The sequence below is a fragment of the Cucurbita moschata genome, unplaced genomic scaffold (genome assembly GCF_002738365.1).
Source record: "Cucurbita moschata cultivar Rifu unplaced genomic scaffold, Cmos_1.0 Cmo_Scf00005, whole genome shotgun sequence".
Classification (NCBI taxonomy): Eukaryota; Viridiplantae; Streptophyta; class Magnoliopsida; order Cucurbitales; family Cucurbitaceae; genus Cucurbita; species Cucurbita moschata.
This window is the reverse complement of record NW_019268521.1, coordinates 3,435,559-3,455,015: the sequence shown is the minus strand read 5'-3', so window position 1 is coordinate 3,455,015 and position 19,457 is coordinate 3,435,559. Positions and strand designations below refer to the sequence as shown.

The 19,457-nt window shown below is 34.1% G+C and overlaps 3 protein-coding genes across 3 annotated transcripts in view; all 3 read right to left on the bottom strand.

Moving 5' to 3' along the window:
- Positions 1-2,976, bottom strand: part of LOC111442764 (probable polyamine oxidase 2) — a 5,518-nt gene extending 2,542 nt beyond the window's left edge. Inside the window, exons 1-7 of the mRNA XM_023080276.1 lie at positions 2,396-2,976; positions 1,620-1,735; positions 958-1,046; positions 752-865; positions 498-585; positions 272-357; positions 88-190 (exon numbers count right to left, since the gene is read on the bottom strand). Coding sequence (XP_022936044.1) covers positions 88-190; positions 272-357; positions 498-585; positions 752-865; positions 958-1,046; positions 1,620-1,735; positions 2,396-2,435 — 636 coding nt within the window. The 5' untranslated portion in view covers positions 2,436-2,976. The remainder of the gene's footprint in view (positions 1-87; positions 191-271; positions 358-497; positions 586-751; positions 866-957; positions 1,047-1,619; positions 1,736-2,395) is intronic.
- A 6,080-nt stretch (positions 2,977-9,056) lies between these two features.
- LOC111442611 (transcription factor PIF4-like) lies at positions 9,057-13,076 on the bottom strand. The gene is made up of 9 exons (XM_023080045.1): positions 12,904-13,076; positions 12,442-12,541; positions 11,548-12,358; positions 11,363-11,461; positions 11,219-11,284; positions 11,066-11,131; positions 10,320-10,634; positions 10,098-10,224; positions 9,057-9,280 (listed from the first exon to the last, which is right to left on the bottom strand). The coding sequence occupies exons 1-9, from the start codon at positions 13,031-13,033 to the stop codon at positions 9,276-9,278; spliced, it is 1,719 nt and encodes a 572-aa protein (XP_022935813.1). The 5' UTR covers positions 13,034-13,076; the 3' UTR covers positions 9,057-9,275.
- A 1,246-nt stretch (positions 13,077-14,322) lies between these two features.
- On the bottom strand, positions 14,323-18,400 carry LOC111442613 (uncharacterized oxidoreductase At1g06690, chloroplastic-like). Its single transcript, XM_023080047.1, has 10 exons — positions 18,109-18,400; positions 17,355-17,446; positions 17,227-17,267; positions 16,702-16,866; positions 16,586-16,608; positions 16,434-16,505; positions 15,290-15,457; positions 14,824-14,906; positions 14,685-14,747; positions 14,323-14,598 (listed from the first exon to the last, which is right to left on the bottom strand). The coding sequence occupies exons 1-10, from the start codon at positions 18,311-18,313 to the stop codon at positions 14,413-14,415; spliced, it is 1,098 nt and encodes a 365-aa protein (XP_022935815.1). The 5' UTR covers positions 18,314-18,400; the 3' UTR covers positions 14,323-14,412.
- Positions 18,401-19,457: the final 1,057 nt, after the last annotated feature.

Sequence of the window (19,457 nt, the reverse complement as noted above, 5' to 3'; positions counted from 1 at the left end):
AAAAAAAAAAAAAAAAAAAAAAAAAAAAAAAAAAAAAAAAAAAAAAAAAAAAAAAAAAAGGATCATGAAGACTCTAATAAAGAATACCTGATCCCAACATTTTAGTGAGATAGTATTGGCATCTGCAGCAAACCATCCTTCCATCCTACAGAGATACCATTGAAGAACCTTGTGGGCAAGCCCATCCATCCTGTGTTTAAGGATATTTATCAATTACAGTTGAAATAAAAGAATAATAAAGACTAAAATAACAATGGGAGAAAGAGCATACTTCAATTCTGGTCTTCTTTCAAAAACAATTGAAAATGCACGGGTTATAGTCATGTCCTCCGTATACTCATCTCTTACTTTATCCGCCTGCATAAAGCATAGGAGACCAACTCAGAAAAGTTGCCACAGAACCAAAAGGAACAAAACATAAAATTTCAAGAGAAAAAAAAAAGATCAAGTAAATTAGGAACTTCAGACTTCGAAGTTGATTTCTAAGTATGAACTACCTCTTCTAAGATGGCCTCAAATACTTTTCCAACTTTTTTCACTAGCTCTTGAGGAACTTGTTTCCCTTCCATATCAAAGAGTGCATAACTGACAAACGCATCAGATTTATAACTATTATTCACACATAACAACAACCATGGTAATAAACTGTAATAATGAAACGTATTTGTTCCTTACGGGTACAAAAATAAAAACAAGAAAGACCCATAACAATTATATTTGTGACTACATGTTTCGTATGTAGTGCATTTACCTTTCTAAGTCATGGTCGTATAATACAGAGTTGTCCTCACTGGTACGGTACAAGGGTAATCCCAATTTGCTTATTAAGGGAGCCAACGGATTTTCTTTGCATACCCCATGTAACCTGAAAATCAACAGAAGACTGATATTAGAACATAAATGTGGGTGACGAATGTTAGTTTCTCTAGAAAAATGACAATAAAATAACAAGTTTACCATGAAGCACCAAGGTCAACAGGAAAACCAAATGAATAATTCGTATGTATGCGACCACCAAGTCTATCCCGTGCTTCTAACAAGATAACCTGTTCAATGAAAATAAAAAATTTATCAACTTGAACGTAAAAAAATTGAAAGAAAACACCAAAACAAGTAATCTGATTTCTCCAGTTTTCTTAAACCAGTCAATAAATTAGTCTCCTATCCTTCCCCTTCACCAAGCTTGGTTGGAGACTGTATCAGACATTTAACGTCAAGCTTCTGCCACCAGTTAACTAATCGTTAGAATATCTGCAAACTTGTTTTTCCTGATTTCAGGGAGATCCATTTAGAAGGGAGAAAGGTTGAAGCAGTCTCCCAAATGACATCATATTCCTATATCAGTCGTTATTTATACGACTTTCAAGAATCATTGACATTATCTTCTAGCTCGTATACCTTCCACCGACTAATGGGGCGCAGGACAGCAAGTTTCCTCGGATAATCACAAGTCATAGGCACCGGTAAGGGGTTTTAGTTTTTAATTTCTTTCGGGTACCCATGTGATGTTGGCATACAGTAGAAACAAAAAGCATATTTTGGGAACCCAACATAAGGTAGCTGGTTTTATCATAGCTTGTGACTGACTATTCTTTTTCTTTTGTTCTTTTTATACATACCTGAAAGGATGCATCATGAAGAGCACGAGCAGCAGCTACTCCAGCAATGCCACCACCAATGACAATCACAGAAGGTGATCTTACCTGTCTTTTCCCAGGACTTGAATTGCAAACAGCTGCATCAAACAGCTTCTAGTATGAGCACACACATTTAGGGTTATATAAATATTTGCAGTCTACACAACAGGAATATAAAAAAGATCCTCACAAAAGCTATAACATTGGTGCAGACAAACATATTAACAAGTCAAACTAGAATCATAAGTTGTTCCGACGTCTAGGGACAAAATATACCAGAAAACATTTTGAAAATTTGCATCCTATTTCACCTTCTTTCGATCACTAGTATGGTTATCCTGAAGTTTTCTTTCGAAGCAATTGCATAATGATTAACACTACTTTCCATTGAGAAACATACAGTTTTGAGATCGCGATGATTGCACTACGGCATCTCATTCAGTTAAATCAATAATGTACCACAATCAGAGTAGAAACCACTTAAATTAACTTAATCGAGCACAATAACAAGCAAACATTTATGATATGCCCCTCAAAACGATCGATCCTAACCCTAATTTCCCCATTTTTCTAATCGACGACCATTTCTTTGTTTTATTCTAGCACAGAAACTAAATTAAGCCGCATTTGGCCATTTCAGCTGATCACGCATTCTCGAAATTTGTACGACATTTACTACTTAAGCAGACGTAAACAAGAGTAACAAAAACCAAATGATAATAGGAAACACGGAAATAGGAGAAAATGGGGGACCGGACCTTTACGAAGCTGGGAATTACTCCTGGAACCAGACTCCATTCTTGAACGATAGCAGCAATCAACTTAGGTCGTCGGTTTATTATTAAGAAAACGGTTGAAATCAGGATTCAAAAGCAGTAATAATAAGGGATCAATGGATTTATTGTCCAAATTAAACAAAGAAGGAGTCAATTGAGGCGAGTAATGGAGGAGAAAAAGCAAGAGACACGTAATGAAGTGATTAGAATTAGAACTCAAGTTTAAACCCAGCTTTCCCAACCAGTTCATGCGCCTCGGTTTTCCAAATTCTCAAACAACCAAACTCGTCGTCCTTCAGCCCACTCCAATCGATCAAATCCGAATAAATCCACGATTACGATTCAAGCGTCCGCTCAAATTCTGCACAAAGCGATCGCGATCTACTCCGATTGCCGAACAAATACAAATCTCTCCGATCCGTCAAAGAAAATGAACCTCAGATCGAAAAAACAAACAACAAAAATCGAGGAAAGAGAGAGATGGAGGCAATCGAATTCCCGTGAAAGCGAAACACTTTTAGTGCCACTGAGAGGATGCTACGTATCACAATTACGAGACCCATCGTTGAATTTATAGAGAGAAAGAGAGAGAAATTGTGGTTTTCTATTTGCAAAACCAGCAATGTAATTAATACGCGCGTGAGTTCACGTAGCCACGTGGCAAGTATTGATTGATTGAGAAAGGTCGGCGAGCTACAGCATTGTGAACCTGCGCGTGGGATTGGAGAAAATGGCCTAGCCTTGTTTTTAAGAAGGCGGAGCTGTAAATTGGCGTAATTATGAAATTCTATTTCTATTTCTCTTTCTTAAAAAAAGGCTGTAATTATGAATTATTGTAAAAACAATTATAGGTTAAAATATTCCTTTACATTTTATTCGTTATATATTTAATTTAAATTTACTCTCTTTTTTTTTTATAAATCTTACTTAATTAGAAATTTACTTTTATCCAATTTTCAATTATATATATATTTTTTCAAAATTTTATGAGTGAGATAAAACTCGACACTAAAATATATTTTCAACCTAAATTTATGTAATTTTATTTTAAAATTATAATATCTTGAAACGTGTCATTATCACTAAAATCGGTCAGATGTGACTTATGAGACATAAAATAATAATAATAAAAAAAGAACAAATTTTGACTCCAAACATCAAGAATATTCTTTTTTTTTCGCCTTTGAATATAAGATATTCTTTATATGCTCATCAATTACCTTTTAAATTTTTATTTTTTATTTTTTATTTTTTGTCTATGAATTTTTAGAATTTAAGACAAACTTGAATATGTATATTTAATAATAATTAACCAGTCAAATATATTATAAACGACAAAAAGAAAAATCAAAATTAAAAATAAAATAGATAATTTACTTAATAATAAAATTATTAAAAATTAATTAGATTAAAACAAATTTGATACTAAAGCCAATATACAAATAATAGCAGGTTTATAAAATGATTAGGATTTTCAGTTTTATTATTTTATTTAATAGAAGACAAAAGGACAAAATGATAATATACAAATAATGGGGTTAGCCCTTTTTATTACATTTTTTTTATCCATTATTCATAATAATCATAATAATAATAATAATAATAATATATTATTATTAAAACATGAAGTTAAAGAAATGATTATGTAATTTCTGAACGAGTCGAATAATTGAGTTATATCATCGACAATTAAATAATTTGATAGGTTAATTATTATTGTTATGTATTACGAGATTTAAATAATTTTTTTTAATTAAAAAGAACTTCAAATAGGATTGTTTTTTTAAATAATTTGTGAACATAAACATCTCTGCTAGACGTTAAATTAAATAAACAATAATAAATAATGAAAAGCTCAATTTTATTCCATTTAAAAATTGACATTATTTTGAAAGATATTTTGGTAGGGTAAAAAAGTAAATATAAGGACGTCACAAAATTAACCTTGGCTATTGATTTCTTCCATTCTTCTGGAAGCCTCTGCCTATTTATTCTATTGCTATTCAAAAAGTTGCCAACTTTGAAAATGGTAAGAAAGTTCAGACTCATTGTTCCTCTATTAAAAAAAAATAAAATAAATTTACGATATAAAAATGACCAAAATACCCTTAGACTGTCTATCCACGTCCATTTGAATTATGATTGTCATTGTCTACTGCAACATCCACCACAAATGGCGATCGAAATTCACCATTGCTGCCTACCAATCCCCAGCCATTATCAACCACCGACTATCGTTGTGAGGTCCCACATCAGTTGGAGAGAACAACAAAACATTTTTTTTTATAAGAGTGTGAAAACCTCTTTTTGATAAACACGTTTTAAAACTGTAAGACTGATAACGATATATAACGGACCAAAACAGATAATATCTACTAACGATGAGTTTGAGCTACTGTTACAATCTTCCCAACTACGACTACTGTCAAACCACCGCTACAACCATCACTTACTAGAGACTACTGACTTCATCCTATAGTCCATAATAAATCATAATTTTTTAAATATAATTTTAAGCTTATTCATTTGCAGGGTTAATTAATAATCGAGTTTTAGATTGATTTATAATGTTAATATAAAACAAGTCCAACAAATCAAATAAATCCCTAAGTACTAAAATAACAATAATAAAAATAAAAATTTAGGAAAAAAAAAGGAATAAAATGGATAAAAGTGTCAAAATAATTCAAAAGGTGGGTGGAAAAATGGTAAATTGCATTTAATAAGAGGAGAAATTCTGAGCATAAATTTCCAATTACGGCAATGAATCAAAAATATTGGGAAATGTAAAAATGGTTGGACACGCAACTCAGCCTTCGCCAAACTTCCCATCTTCAAACGTGCCTCTGCATCTAGAAACGTCTATAATCTTTTACCACGTCTTCATTGCATTTTTTACCGTGGGGTAAATTTATTAAAAAAATAACTCTTCTACACTTTTCCGTATATTATAAAATTGATATTATTTCAAATACAATAATTATTAAATTCAAAATAACAATAATAATAATAATAATATATATTAATCCAACTTAAAAGGTTATTCAAATTTTTTTATTTTTTAAATTAGTGAGTTTACTAATTTATTTATTTTTAATTTTTTTTCGTGAGATCTGACATCGATTAGAGAGGGAAACGAAACATTTTTTTTATAAGAGTGTATAAATTTCTTTCTAGTAGACGCGTTTTTAAAAACTTTGAAAGAAAACTTAAAAGACAAGTCTAAAGATGACAATATCGGCTAGTAGTGGACTTGGGTTGTTACAAGTAGTATTAGACATCGAGCGATGTGCCAGCGAGGACGTTTGGTCACGAAAGAGAGTGGATTGTGAGATCCCAAATCGATTTGAGAGGGAAACGAGTGTTAGCGAGAACACTGGGCCCTGAAGAGGGTGGACTATGAGATCCCACGTCGATTTCGTAAAAAGAATATTATTTTCATTTAAATTATTTTTTTTATAATTACAGCTCATTCATATTATGGGAAATTAAAAATAAACCAATAATTGAAGGAGAAGGAATAGAAAATACCTCCAAAATGAAGTAAATGATTAATAATATTCTCATATTCGTTTCGTATAAATATTATGAATTAAATCTCTCTCTTTCATTGGTTTCTGTTTTGCGGACGAGATGGGCCCAATTCCCTCATAAGCCCAAATGTACCACGGACTGTTTGGGCCTTTGAAGCAGCAAATACAGGCCCAATATCATTTCATTTGGGCCTACCAAAGTCCATATAAAGAAATCTCAAGGATTTTTCCACAATTTTTTAATAAATAATTTAAAAAAATAGTGTTACTGATTGTCTTTTTTATTATGTTTATAATTTTAAAAAATTAATTTCTAACTATAAATTTATTTTAATATATTTCACTCTTCCGTCTTCATTTACATATATTCTCCCTTGCAAATCTCTCTCAATTAGTATATGAAAATGATCATATTTAAAATAAATACAAATAAAAAATATTATTTTTTACAATTAATTATGAAAATACTCATAAAACTTTTAAAATTTTAAATATATATATATATATATATATATTTTATAATTTTAAACTTTTAATAGTATTAAACATTAGAGCTTTCATTAATATCTTTCAATTTTTTTTAAACAATTGTACTGTTAATACTATATTTAAAAAAATATCCACAAATTTTTATTAATATCGAGTATTTTTTGAAACATTATACTAATTATAAAATTATTTTTAAATTTTTTAAAAAAGTTTGAGGGTATTTTTGAAAATTTTAAACTACTTTAAAGAAATTAAAAAAAAATAATGAAACTTTCGAAAATTCATGGTATTTTCTGAACTAAACTATTTTCAATAGAGTATTAATAATTTTTATCTAAAATTAGAGTGTTTTTGAATTTTTTAAAGTTTAAAGTTTTTTTAGTCGAAAGATATTATTGAAAATTTTGAACGTCGAGAGATATTTGTTTAAATAAATTAAAAAATTCAATCTTATTTTTATTAATTTAGTCGGTAATTATTAATAAATATAATATTACTAAAAATGCTCCTCCCAAAGAATTTATATTTTTCATTTTAATTTTTTTTTTTAAAGAAAATGGTTTTCTCTTAATGCTTCTAGATTCACTTTAATAATATGGATAGGATATAATAAAATCTCTTATCCATTGAATCACATACAAATAAAGAATTTTCCAATTATTTAAATAAAAAAAATTCAGAAAATAATTTATCAAGGTTTCGAACGTGAATACCACGAAAATATCAAATATTTCAATAATACTCTTAAACTTTTACTAATAAAAATATACCTTTAAACTTAAAAATAAAAAAAAAAATACTCTTCTGGTTGATTATGAATAGAAACCACTTACACTTTGTTTAAAAAACATTGATTTTAATGAAAATTTTTAAAATTTAAGAATATTTTATATTAAAGGGTTACGAGTATTTTTTAAATAAGGTATTAATCAAGATAAAAAGGATATTTTTTTTTAATTATTCTTGAAAATATAAGAGTATTTTTTAGATTTTTTTTTTATAAATTTAGGTAATTTGTTGGCTAGATTCTGTACGGAATGTGAGCAGAAAAGCAGTGGCCGTGAATGAAGGTAATAACAAATGATTGGTACACCAAATGCCTTATCCAATCTATTATCACCCACTTATTTTTCTTCACTTTTCTTATTGGCGGTACAAATTTTCTCTCTCTTTTTCTCTCCATCCAAACAGGAAAAAGAACAGCAGCACCACTCAACTCAGCTGCTTTAACTAAGCAAAGCAAACAAACACGGAGATTTGGGTTGAGTTTCGTAGTTCGGTGTTTAGCTTTCATATCATTTGTAACCTCTCAAACTCTCCGCTAACAGAAATTATTCTTTTTGATACCATTTACCTTTCAGGCTTCCTCACAAGACTTTAAAACGCGTTTGTTAGGGAAAAGTTTCCACATTCTTACAATGAATGTTTCGTTTCCCTCTCCAACCGATGTAGGATCTCACAATCCATCCCCTTGGGCACCCAACGTTCTCGTCGGCACACCACCCGGTGTCTGGCTCTGATACCATTTGTAACAGTCAAAACCCACCACTCATCTTTGGGATTTCGTTACAGACTTCCTCTCAAAGTTTTTAAAACACGTATGTTAGGGAGAAGTTTCCACACCCTTATAAAAAATGTTTCGTTCTCCTCTACAACTAGTGTGAGATCTCATAATCCACCCCTTTAAGGGCCAACGTCTACGTTCGCACACTACCCAATGTCCAGGTTTGATACCATTTATAACAACTCAAACCTACCACTAATAGATATTGTCATCTTTAGGCTTTCCCTCAAAAGTTTTTAAATCACGTCTGTTAGGAAAAAGTTTCCACACTCTTCTAAGAAATGCTTCGTTCCCCACTCCAACCAATGCACAACAAGTTTAGGGAAAACTACAACATACGAGTTTAACCTCTACAACAAATACAGGACACGTTTCCCCTCTCCAACAAACATTTAACTAAGCAAAGACAAAGATCTAGGTCGAGTTCAGCAACGTTCTCTCTCGTTATCTCTCCATACGAACAATAAGTCCTTAAAAAACAACCAAAGACAAGAACCGGAGTCGAGTTTAGCAAGTCAAATCCACAATTAACAACCAAAACCAAACCAAACCAAAGCCAATGATTGAGAAACACGAAGCTTGAAATCCATGGAATGTCACTAAATTATCACTCAAAGTGGTTGGTCCTTTTCTTTTCTAACAAGTGGGGGCATGAATGGCCATGAAACAATAAAACATACCATCAACCAAGTTGGCAAAAGATAGGACTAACTTTGTTAAAAAAACAAGTCCCTTTCAAACTCCCAACAATCAACAAAAAGATAGGGATAAGATGTTAAAGCTCTCTATATAGAGCTGTCAATATGCTATACCCATTTATTGAATGGTCCTTCTTTGTTCATCTAAGTCCAAATCTCTTGTGGGACCCATTTCATCATTCTATCCCCCACCCACCCTTAAACTTTAGGTCACCCTACCCTATAATCGCGTTCGTATCAGGAGAATAGTTGCAGAAAAGACACGAACTCAAAGATTCAAAGCTAACTTATTTTGAATTCATAGATAATGTAAGAGATATTACATAAACAGGAGCTTAAGGCTGCTTTTAAACTCGATATTTCGGTAGAACAAACTAGATGAACTTATTTTTCGTAGCGGTTTTTTCGACAAAAAAATTTGTTAAATACCTTGAATTCATATAAGCTGTGTTCTTGGAGGCAAGGAGGCAAGAATCTGTATCAGATATACATGGAGAACAACAATCTGGGAATGATGCTCTGTTATAGACTGAGGGAGGAACCTTAGCTAACTGATAAACATGGATAATTTTCGGTTGTCAACCTGTTAACATCAGCAAAAGAAAAGAGTGTTAACGATAGCTACGTGACCGAGAGACACTTGCGGTATCGGATTCAAAAAGAGGAATGTAGTTTTAATTCCATTGGCCACCGTGCATTTACACTCGAGATTACGACTTGTAAAGAGAGCCACTAGAACGAATGGGGCGAATTGGTTGACAACAAGGTGAAGGGTTTTTGAAGGGTAAGGATTTTGATGACTTGGTACCCTAAATTATGTCGAAACCGACACATATGAACATTGATTATGGGAAAAGAAGTCGTTCAAGTTGGGTCATGTAACAGCCTAAGCCCACCGCTAGCCGATATTGTCCTCTTTGTTGGGCTTTCCCTTTTAGGGTTCCCCCTGAGGTTTTTAAAACACGTCTGCTAAAAATAGGTTTCCACACCCTTATAAAGAATGCTTCGTTTTCCTCACTAACTGATGTGTGATCTCACAATCCACCCCCTTTAAGGCCCAGCGCTAGCAGATATTGTCTTCTTTGTTGGGCCTTTCCTTTTGAGGTTCCGATTTTTAAAACGCGTCTGCTAAAGATAGGTTTCCACACCCTTATAAAGAATCCTTCGTTTTCCTCACTAACTGATGTGTGATCTCACAATCTACCCTCCTTCAGGGCCCACCACTAGCAGATATTGTTCTCTTTAGGTTTTCCCTTCCGGGCTTTCTCTCAAGGTTTTTAAAACGCGTCTGCTAGAGAGAGGTTTTAAAACCCTTATAAAGAATGCTTCGTTCTTCTCCCCAACCGACGTGAGATCTCCACTTAGTTAATGATACAATAAGAATGATTAGTAAGACTTACCCAAAGTTCCATTTACAATATCATTGGCTATAGATCCCCCAAAAGTAGGTCCACTAGCAGGGCCAGTTGCTGCTGGCGTTTGACTTTGCAAGACTGTTGAGGGACAAAATCTGAAGACATTTATGGGCTGCAAAACAAAACCAGACATGATTAATCTTAATTGTTACAATTTTTGAACAAAACATCCAACAGACAAACTCTAAACACAATCCAATATCTAACCTGTGAGCTAGGTTGCATATGATGGAAGCCCATTAGACGAGCATACTGCTCTTGCAAAGCGGGATTCGACATCTGATTTTGATAATTCACGGGGTTGAAAAGTTGAGGTTGGCATATCGTCGGTTGGTTTGGAGTCGGAGTCGCTGAAACCGATTGATCGACAGCCGAGACCCGAGGTAATTGCATTGAGTTGTGAATTGAAGGCATTGAAGGCATTGAAGGTTGAGCCATTCCCATGCCCATAGCCATTCGAGACATGTAATGTTGAACACCGGGAAACATCATTGGCGCCATCCCGTTTCCCATCCACATAACCTATAGAACATTGAGCAATTAAAAAAACTGTAACAGCTCAAACCCACTGCTAGTAGATATTGTCTTTTCTGAGCTTTCCCTTTTAGATTTTCCCTCAAGGTTTTAAAACACGTCCACTAGGGAAAAGTTTCCACACCCTTATAAGGAATGCTTTGTTTTTCGTTCCCTCCTCCAACTGATGTGGGATCTCACAATCCACCCGGTGTCTAGCTCTGATACCAATTGTAATAGATCAAGTCCACCGCTAGCAGATATTGTCCTCTCTAGGCTTTCCCTTTCGGGTTTCCCCTCAAGGTTTTAAAACGCGTCCACTAGGGAAACGTTTCCACACTCTTATAAAGGAATGCTTCGTTCCTCTCTCCAACCGAGGTGGGATCTCACAAAAACGCAAAAATCAGTAGATTTTGTGGAATTCGTAGCTAAACTCGTACCTGTAGTTGTAATTGAAGTGACTTCAAATATTCAATAGCTTCATCTAACATTGAAGCTTTGTCGGTCTGTGACAAAGAACAAAAGATTCATGAAAACTGAAAATTTTGAAGTCAACCAAGTTGACTTAATATGTTCCAATCATTGTTGGTTACCTTATTACAATGTGGTATGAGTTCTTGCAGTGCTTTCATCTTTTCATTTATCCTTTCTCTTCTTCTCTGCACTAAAACTAAGCTCTTAACATGAAGTTCATAATAGAAAAAAGATTGATAAATGAGGAACGGTCGATATCCTACCCTTTCCGAAAGGTTATGTACTTCAGCAGCACGAGTCCTGCGCGGAAATCCTGACCGTGGAGCTGCCTTGTTTCCCTCAGCAGATTCTAGTTCAGCAGTCTGCAGAAAAGCTCGAACCGTGATGTTCATAACTCGAAACTATAACTAATCGACTTCATGATCGAAAAAATGCTTAATAGCTTTACCTCGCTTTGGCACTCGGATTCTTCCCCGTCTCGACCTTTTCTTTTGTTGCCATTACCTCCATTAGATTGTCCAATTGTTCTACTTCTATCCATACTACTTCCCGAACCGCCTGAGGACGAAGTAGCGGTTGGATCCATGGTCTCAGTTTTCCCCCTCTCACCTTGTGCAGCCATCTTTTTGTTAGAGAGATCAACAGATAAGCCAGCATTCCCGACGCCACTCGTCGAAACTCGGCTCACATTTGGTTCAGGATTAGGAACTTGGTTGCTTCCACAGTGGCTCGAACCAACCGTCGTTGCTGAACAATCTTTTCCCTCTCCATGTATCAAGTTTCCAGCCTCTCTCCCTCCATTTGATGATCCCAAATCACCCCTCACTGCCACAGGAACTCGAGAAAAGTTCACCATTTTTCCTAAATCTCCCAAATCCTTCGTTTGTCGTATCGAATCCGAACACTGATATCTCGGAGGAGGCATCGTGTTCGTAGGAAGCTCAGCAAGAACTGCAGGAGGCTTAGAGTTCTGAGTAGTAGCAGCAGCAGCATCAAAGGCACCAAATCTAGTTTGTGGCAATTCGGAGAAGAACTCCGAACAAAATTCCTTGTCGAACGAATCGTCGTTGAGCGGATCATGAATCCACGAAACCGTCTCATCATCTTGAATCAAAGTGCTTGAAATTCCAGAAGAAATATTAGTCCTATCAAGTGGTTGACTCTGTTTCTGAATAAGGCTTGGCTTTCTAGCCTTTTGGCTTTGTAAGACCACTTGCCCATTTCTCCATAACAGCTCCACAAGATCATCATGTTCATGTCTGTAAAATCCGCCATTAAAGCTTAAAAACCATGCTTGAAAATGCACCAAACATTCGAAAACAACAAGAAAAAAAGGGCTAACCCCATTGATTTCTTATGGCTAGCTGAAGGAAGATCACCCTCAAAGTTCCAATCAGGAAAGCAATAATTCATGGCCGCCGCCGCTTTGACACAAAAAAGCTCTGTCAAAATGGAAGAACAAGGCAAAAAAAGCCCTTAAAATCTCAAATTAGAACACAAAATTCAATACTTAGAGGCTTCCAAAGAAGAAAACAAGAAACACCCACAAATTATTCCACAAAACGCACAAAATCTAGCATAGAAATTGACCAAGAAATGACATAATTAATGAAGATTAAGCCAAAGAATGAGAAGAAAGTCCAAGTAAACCAGTAAATAATGCTCATAATTGAGTATCTAAACAAAGAAATGATTAGAAAACGCCATAATCAAGCCTTTCAAACAGAGAAAAGGAAAGAAAATACCCAAAACCCAATACCCATAAGCAAAGAACACGAAGAACACGAAGAACAGAGTAAAAAACCTGAAGAAATCCGAGTTTGAATCGAGAGAAAGCTGGAAAATGGAAGTGACCCTGTTCGTGATTTCTCTGTGAAAGGAGAAAACTCCACAGCAAATGCGATGGAGCGAGTGAGAAATGGACCAAAAGGCATTTAAAACCAGTGGTGAGGGAAAAGGACGTCACACACACAGAGGTCAGAGCAAAGATTCGGTACTATAAGGAATAGAGGTGAGGTAGAAGGGGAGGACACGTGGCGAAGAGGCAAGGCGTCTGTGATTTTCTTGTAGGACCAACGGGGGAGGTTGAAGATCAATTTCCATGGAGGGTGTGTTTTATTATCTCTCTCAATGATGAGAGGGAGAGGAGACAAATGTGGTCGGAAGAACAGTAATGACAACTCACCTCCTGATTTTGCCTATCCCAAAAGTTATGTTATCTTTCAGGTTAAAGCTATAGATTTTGTCCTTCAATTATTATTATTAATATTATTTATTTTGGTATGTTTTTTATTTTAATTATTTAATCAATCCTAAATTTGTTATTTTGTGTTTATTAATTATTTAATTTTATAATTATTATATAGTTATTTAAACTTTCAATTCTCTCTATAATATATTTTTAAAATTAATGATCCTAAGTTTAAAGATTTTATATTTTGGAAGAAAATATTTGATTTTTTTATTAAATTCGAAAAATAAAAAATAATTTTTTTATATAAATATTTGAATTTTAGTCCATTTTTTATGAAAAAAATATGTTCCTAAAAACTAATTATTTTACTTTTTTTAAAATTTGGATTGGATTCTATTGTTCTTCAATTATTATTATTATTTATTTTGGTGTGTTTTTTAAAAACATTTTATGAATCCTAAATTTGTTATTTTGTGTTTATTAATTATTTAATTTTATAATTATTAAAAAATTTAAATTATTTTGTTTTTCAAAATTGTAAGAAAATATTTGATTTTTTTTTATTAAATTGCATATATATATATATATATATAATTTTTTTTAGTAATACATTATTTGAGAATCATTTAAAACGGTAGACTCCACCGACACCGACCACAAATTAATGAATCAAAATTACCATGTTTTTCATTGAAAAAATTTGGACTTATCACCAAATCTATTAAGTCTCGATTTAAATTTTTAAATTTGTATTTATCTTATAACAGCTCAAACTCACTACTAATAAATAATATAAGAGCTAGACACTGAACGGTGTGTCAACAAAAACGTTGAATTTTCTAGGAGAGTAGATTGCGAAATCTCACGTCAGTTGAAGAGTGGAACAAAATATTCTTTCTAAGGGCAGAGAAACCTCTACCCAGTAGACACGTTTATGAGACCGATGACAATATGTAACAAGTCAAAGCGGACAATATTTATTAGCAATGAGCTTGAATGATTACAATTTTATTTTGAATTATGAACTTGCTACCAACGTAATAATATAAACAGGTTCTCATGTCATTTATGTCCGAGAGAAATTAATATTTTAAAATTTAAAGACGAATATGAAATAATTTATAGCTTCTCAAAGGGTAAACCAATAACAGGTTTGATTTGGGAAGCCAAGGAGCGAAGTTCATTGATTTCTTCATTGGATATTCTCCAACCCAACGCACCTGCAAGTTCAATAGCTTGTTCTCCATTTTTGGCTCCCGGGATGGGCACCACGTTGTCTTGTGCTATTAGCCAATTAAGCGCTACCTGATCCGAGCCAAGTAAGCCAACTTTCAGCCTTCTTATTGAAAACCTATAAGTTTTACGTAGAGAAGAAGAAATCAACTAGCTACCTGTGTGGATGTTTTGTTGTAGTTTTGTCCTATGTCCCGGATTCGGTTTAGTAGCGGTTCGAGCTGGACGTTAAACAAATACTTTAGAAATGAATGAAACATGTTTTATAGGTACGTTCAAAGTTTCGAGTCTCTTGACCTTTGTTAAGAATTGTGGAGTGTAGATTTGACCTCGGAGACCGGTTGGAGGATTTGTAGGAGTGTACTTTCCCGAGAGAACGCCTGCATTGTAACCGTAGTTAAAATAATAATATTATCGTTATTGAGGGCACTCCCTCCAGCTACGGCTCGGCTTAATTACATGACATGATACTCATTTCCTCCACAAAGATTGGAGGAACACAAGGTGTTGTGTATGACATTAATGCATATGAACGAGAATTTTATTAAACTGTCTCGTTTTGCTACTAAACTTATGGATTCCGAAGTTTAGAGAGCAGAACGATCCATCATGGGTCTAAGAGAGAAAATGTAAAACACGATAGCAGCTCTAGCTCCATCAAATCACAAAACGACCCACTTATTTAAGAGTAAAATGACAAATCGTTACGGTTGATATCAAATCAGCTCAAAGCAAAAGCAATGAGATATTTGAATAGACTTACCTTGTCCAATAGGCGAATAAGCAATTAAGGTGATTCCAAGTTCATCACAAGCAGCCGTCACACCGTTCTCTTCTGGTATTCTGTATATAAGGCTATAATTCACTTGGTTTGAAGCCAGTGGAATACCTCTTTTCTTCAGTTTCTCATGAGCTTCTCGAAGTCGCTTTTCTAGATTGCGAATTTACCAGAATAAGAGTGATCGCGAATAAATTAAATAATGGTTCATATTTTTTTTAATTGAAATAATCATTATTAAAATTAATTAATTATTTAATAAAAATAAAATAATAAGTTTATTTATTTATTTTCAAACCTACAAACTCAATTTTCATATATTTTTTATTTTAAATAATTAAAATTTATTTTTAAGAGTAAAAATAATCATATTAAAAAGAACTATAATAAATAATCGTAAATTATTTTTTAAAATTAATTATCAACTCCAGTTAGTTAGTTTTAACTTAATCTAACGATAAATGTTTTATTTATTTAAATACAACTCAATTCAAATAAGTTGATAAAAATAGTCGAGGGTAATATAGGTATGGTCGTTAGATTCATAATTTTAAAACACGTCTATTAGTGAGAGGTTTCGTTCCCCTCTTTAACCGAGGTGGGATCTCACGATCCATCTCTTTAGGGGTCAGCGTCCTCATTGTCACACCGCTTAGTAACTGACTCTGATATCATTTGTAACAATTCAAGCCCACCGCTAGTAAATATCATCCGTTCTGGCTCGATACGTACCTTCATCAGTCTTACGATTTTAAAACGCGTCTACTAGAGGGAGAGGTTTCCACACCCTTACAAGGAATGTTTCATTCGCCTCTCTACGCGACGTGGGATCTCACGATCCACTCTTTGGAGGCCAGCGTTCTCGCTGGCACACCATCTGGTGACTGGCTCTGATACCATTTATAAACGGTCCAAGCCCAAGCCCATTGCTAGTAGATATTGTCCGCTTTGACCTGTTACGTATCGTCATCAGCCTCACGATTATAAAACGCGTCTACTAGGGAGAGGTTTCCATACCCTTATAAGGAATGTTTCGTTCCTCTCTACAACCGATATAGGAACTCACAATCGAGCTCCTCGAGTAACCAGGTATATTTTGACACGACCCAACAGTAATACTAGAACATACCGCTGTAATTTGAAACACCAACAGCCTTCACAAGTCCCAGCTCAACAGCATCTCCAAGACCATCAATATACCCTTTAAAAGCAATTGTTAATGAACTAAGCTTATTCTTTATAGAGAAAATTCAAATTCAAGGTTGGGGAGTGAAGAACAACCTTCATTTCCCCATATTCCAGGCCTGAGAAACAAAGCCAAAACCAGCCAATATAATGAGTCAAAAGCTATATATGTAGTAAAGAGAAGCTGCTTGGAAGAGTCAACAGGCACTGACCAATGAAGTTGATACAGGTCGACCGACGCAAGGCCGAGGCGAGCGAGGGAGTCCTTAAGGACACATATCACACTTCGACGACCTAGCCTCCATGGCAATGCTGCAAATTTTGTAGCCACTGTGACATCAACTCCGGGATCCTTTGCCTTCTTTTCTTTGATGAATCTGTTAGGTTGGACGTAAAGACAGTTATTGCAACAGTCAGATGTCACCGCTAGCAGATATTGTCCGCTTTAACCCATTACGTATAGCAGTCAGTCTCCCGATTTTAAAACGCACGTCTATTAGAGAGAGGTTTTTACACCTTTATAAATAATGTTTCGTTCCCCCCTCTCCAATCAATGTGAGATCTCACAGTTATCAAATAAAAACGTCGTAAAAGAAACACGAGAAACAAAAACGACGTAAAAGAGACACGAGAAACAAGAAACAAAAACGCTACAAACGAGGATTGAGAAACGAGATATAAAAACGTCGTAAAAGAGACACGAGAAACAAAAACAAAAACGTCGTTTAAAAGGGTACCTTCCTAAAAGAGTTTCTGATTCTACAGCACCTAAAGTATACTGCAAGGAAGGTTGTTAGATTCAGTTAGCAAAGGTCATTTTTGGAACATAAAAATAATAAGTGAAACTAAGAGGGAAATATCCGACTGAGGCGCCATAGATTTCAGCAGTGTCAAAGAAGGTAACGCCATGGTCAACACTGGCGTTGAAGGCAGCTTTAGTAGCCTTCAGCTTCCTATCTGAAACAAAAAAATCTCAAACCACGTCAATCCGTGCATAGCTCGATAAATAAGACTATGACTTTGAGTATCATTTTAAAAGGTCGATGGTTCGATTATTCCACTTCAACAATTATTAAACAAAAAAAAAAAACAAATTAAAAAAATTAAGTGAAATATATATTTTAGTTTATACGTTTGTTATTTATTTTAAAATATTCAATTTAGTTCGTATGATTTTAAATATTTCATTTTAATTCTAATAAGTCATTAATAAATTATATTTTATCGACTTAAACATTTATTTTATATATTATTATTATTATTATTTTTGGTTATATATTGTTTTACCATAAACTATAATACAATCAACTAACCCAATTACTCAAATAAAAAAAATACACAAAAAAAGTTTAAATCATAATGATTAAATTAAATTGAAAAAAAAACGAAAATTTTTAAAATTATACGTAATTTAACCAGAATTGAAAGTTTTTTACCATAGTTACTAAGTTGAAAAGGTAAATAAACACTAAGATTGACGGTAATTTTGAGATAGTACTTGATATATTATCTATTAATTAACGACTAAAATTACATATATTTACTCCGATCTCAAAAGGGTTAATTCCGATTTTTTTTTTTTTTTTTAACCTAATTTGAGAGTGATTTGATAAACTTACCGTCCCAATCAAGGCTGTTCCAATAGATGTTGTCTCCCCAAGACCAAGCTCCAATACCAAGCCTGGTTACCTTCAGTTCAGAACCGCCCAACTTCACTTTCTCTTCCGCCGAAGCAGCCACCACCACGGCGGTCACTCTGTAAATTCTACGGCCGTTTATCGGAGGAATTGAAAAGAAACGGCCGGAATTTAACGGCACCGCCATGGCTACGGCACCCCAAAGATTAAAAGAAGAAGGAATTTCTTATTGTTTTCGATTTTTGTTTCTGAAGGAGAATGGTTGAGAATTCAAGCTTTCATGTGTGGTACTAATGAAAATACGTGGTATTAATTGTTTGGTCATTTTCTTTTAAATTATATTTAGAAATAAATTTATTTTATTTTATTTTTTTCTTCTGTCCAAAAAAGAAACTTACAAGAGTGTTTACCGTTAGATGAAAACACGACTCTCCACACCACAATGGTATGATATTGTCCACTTTGAGAGCTCACTTTGAGCGTAAGCTCCATTTGCTTTGGGTTTCCCCAAAATGCCTCATACCAATGGAGTTAGTATTCTCACTTATAAACCCAGGATCATTCCCTAAATTAGCCGATGTGAGACTCCCGTAAACGCATTTTTCTCTATTCCCCCACATATTGAAATGTTGGACACATACGATAGATACCTCTACCTCCATCGACACGTATGTGTTATACGTGATCATCGTACAAGCGAGAAGAACAAAACAAATCAATATTTCATACCTACCAGACCGGTTAGACGAGGGTTTTATTCGTCTCAACGTCTCACTCTGGAAAGCACCAGTGTTGTTTATAATAAAAGACGGATCAATGAGATTGTGCATCGAGTACCGTAAGCTAAACAAGGTGACGATGAAGAACAAGTACTCCTTCCCTAACATATTCTCATTGAATAACATAAAACGTCAAGTTGAAAACAAAAAAGTCAATGTTTCAATAACGTCCTAGCTTAATTTATAAACCACACGACATTGACGCAAAGCTACGTAGAAGCTATTTGTTTGACTAAATTTAGAGCAAATGGAACTCCACGATGATAATACGTCGTTTCTATTACGTCATTAAATATAGCTTAGAAAAAGAGATGGAACATATACTTCATAAAAATATGAAATGGATTTAGACAGAAGCATCACTCAAAAGCATATTCAATTAGAAGCCAACAATGAAGTCAACTATGACATAAAAACAGCAAACTTATATTCCAAATCCAGCTACCTCTTCAGGGTTGACTTGACTAAATATTTCTTTTGTCGTCTCTCGACACACGATAATACCTCCTTATAACATAGTAGGGTGTCTCTCGAAAGTCCGACAATACCTCC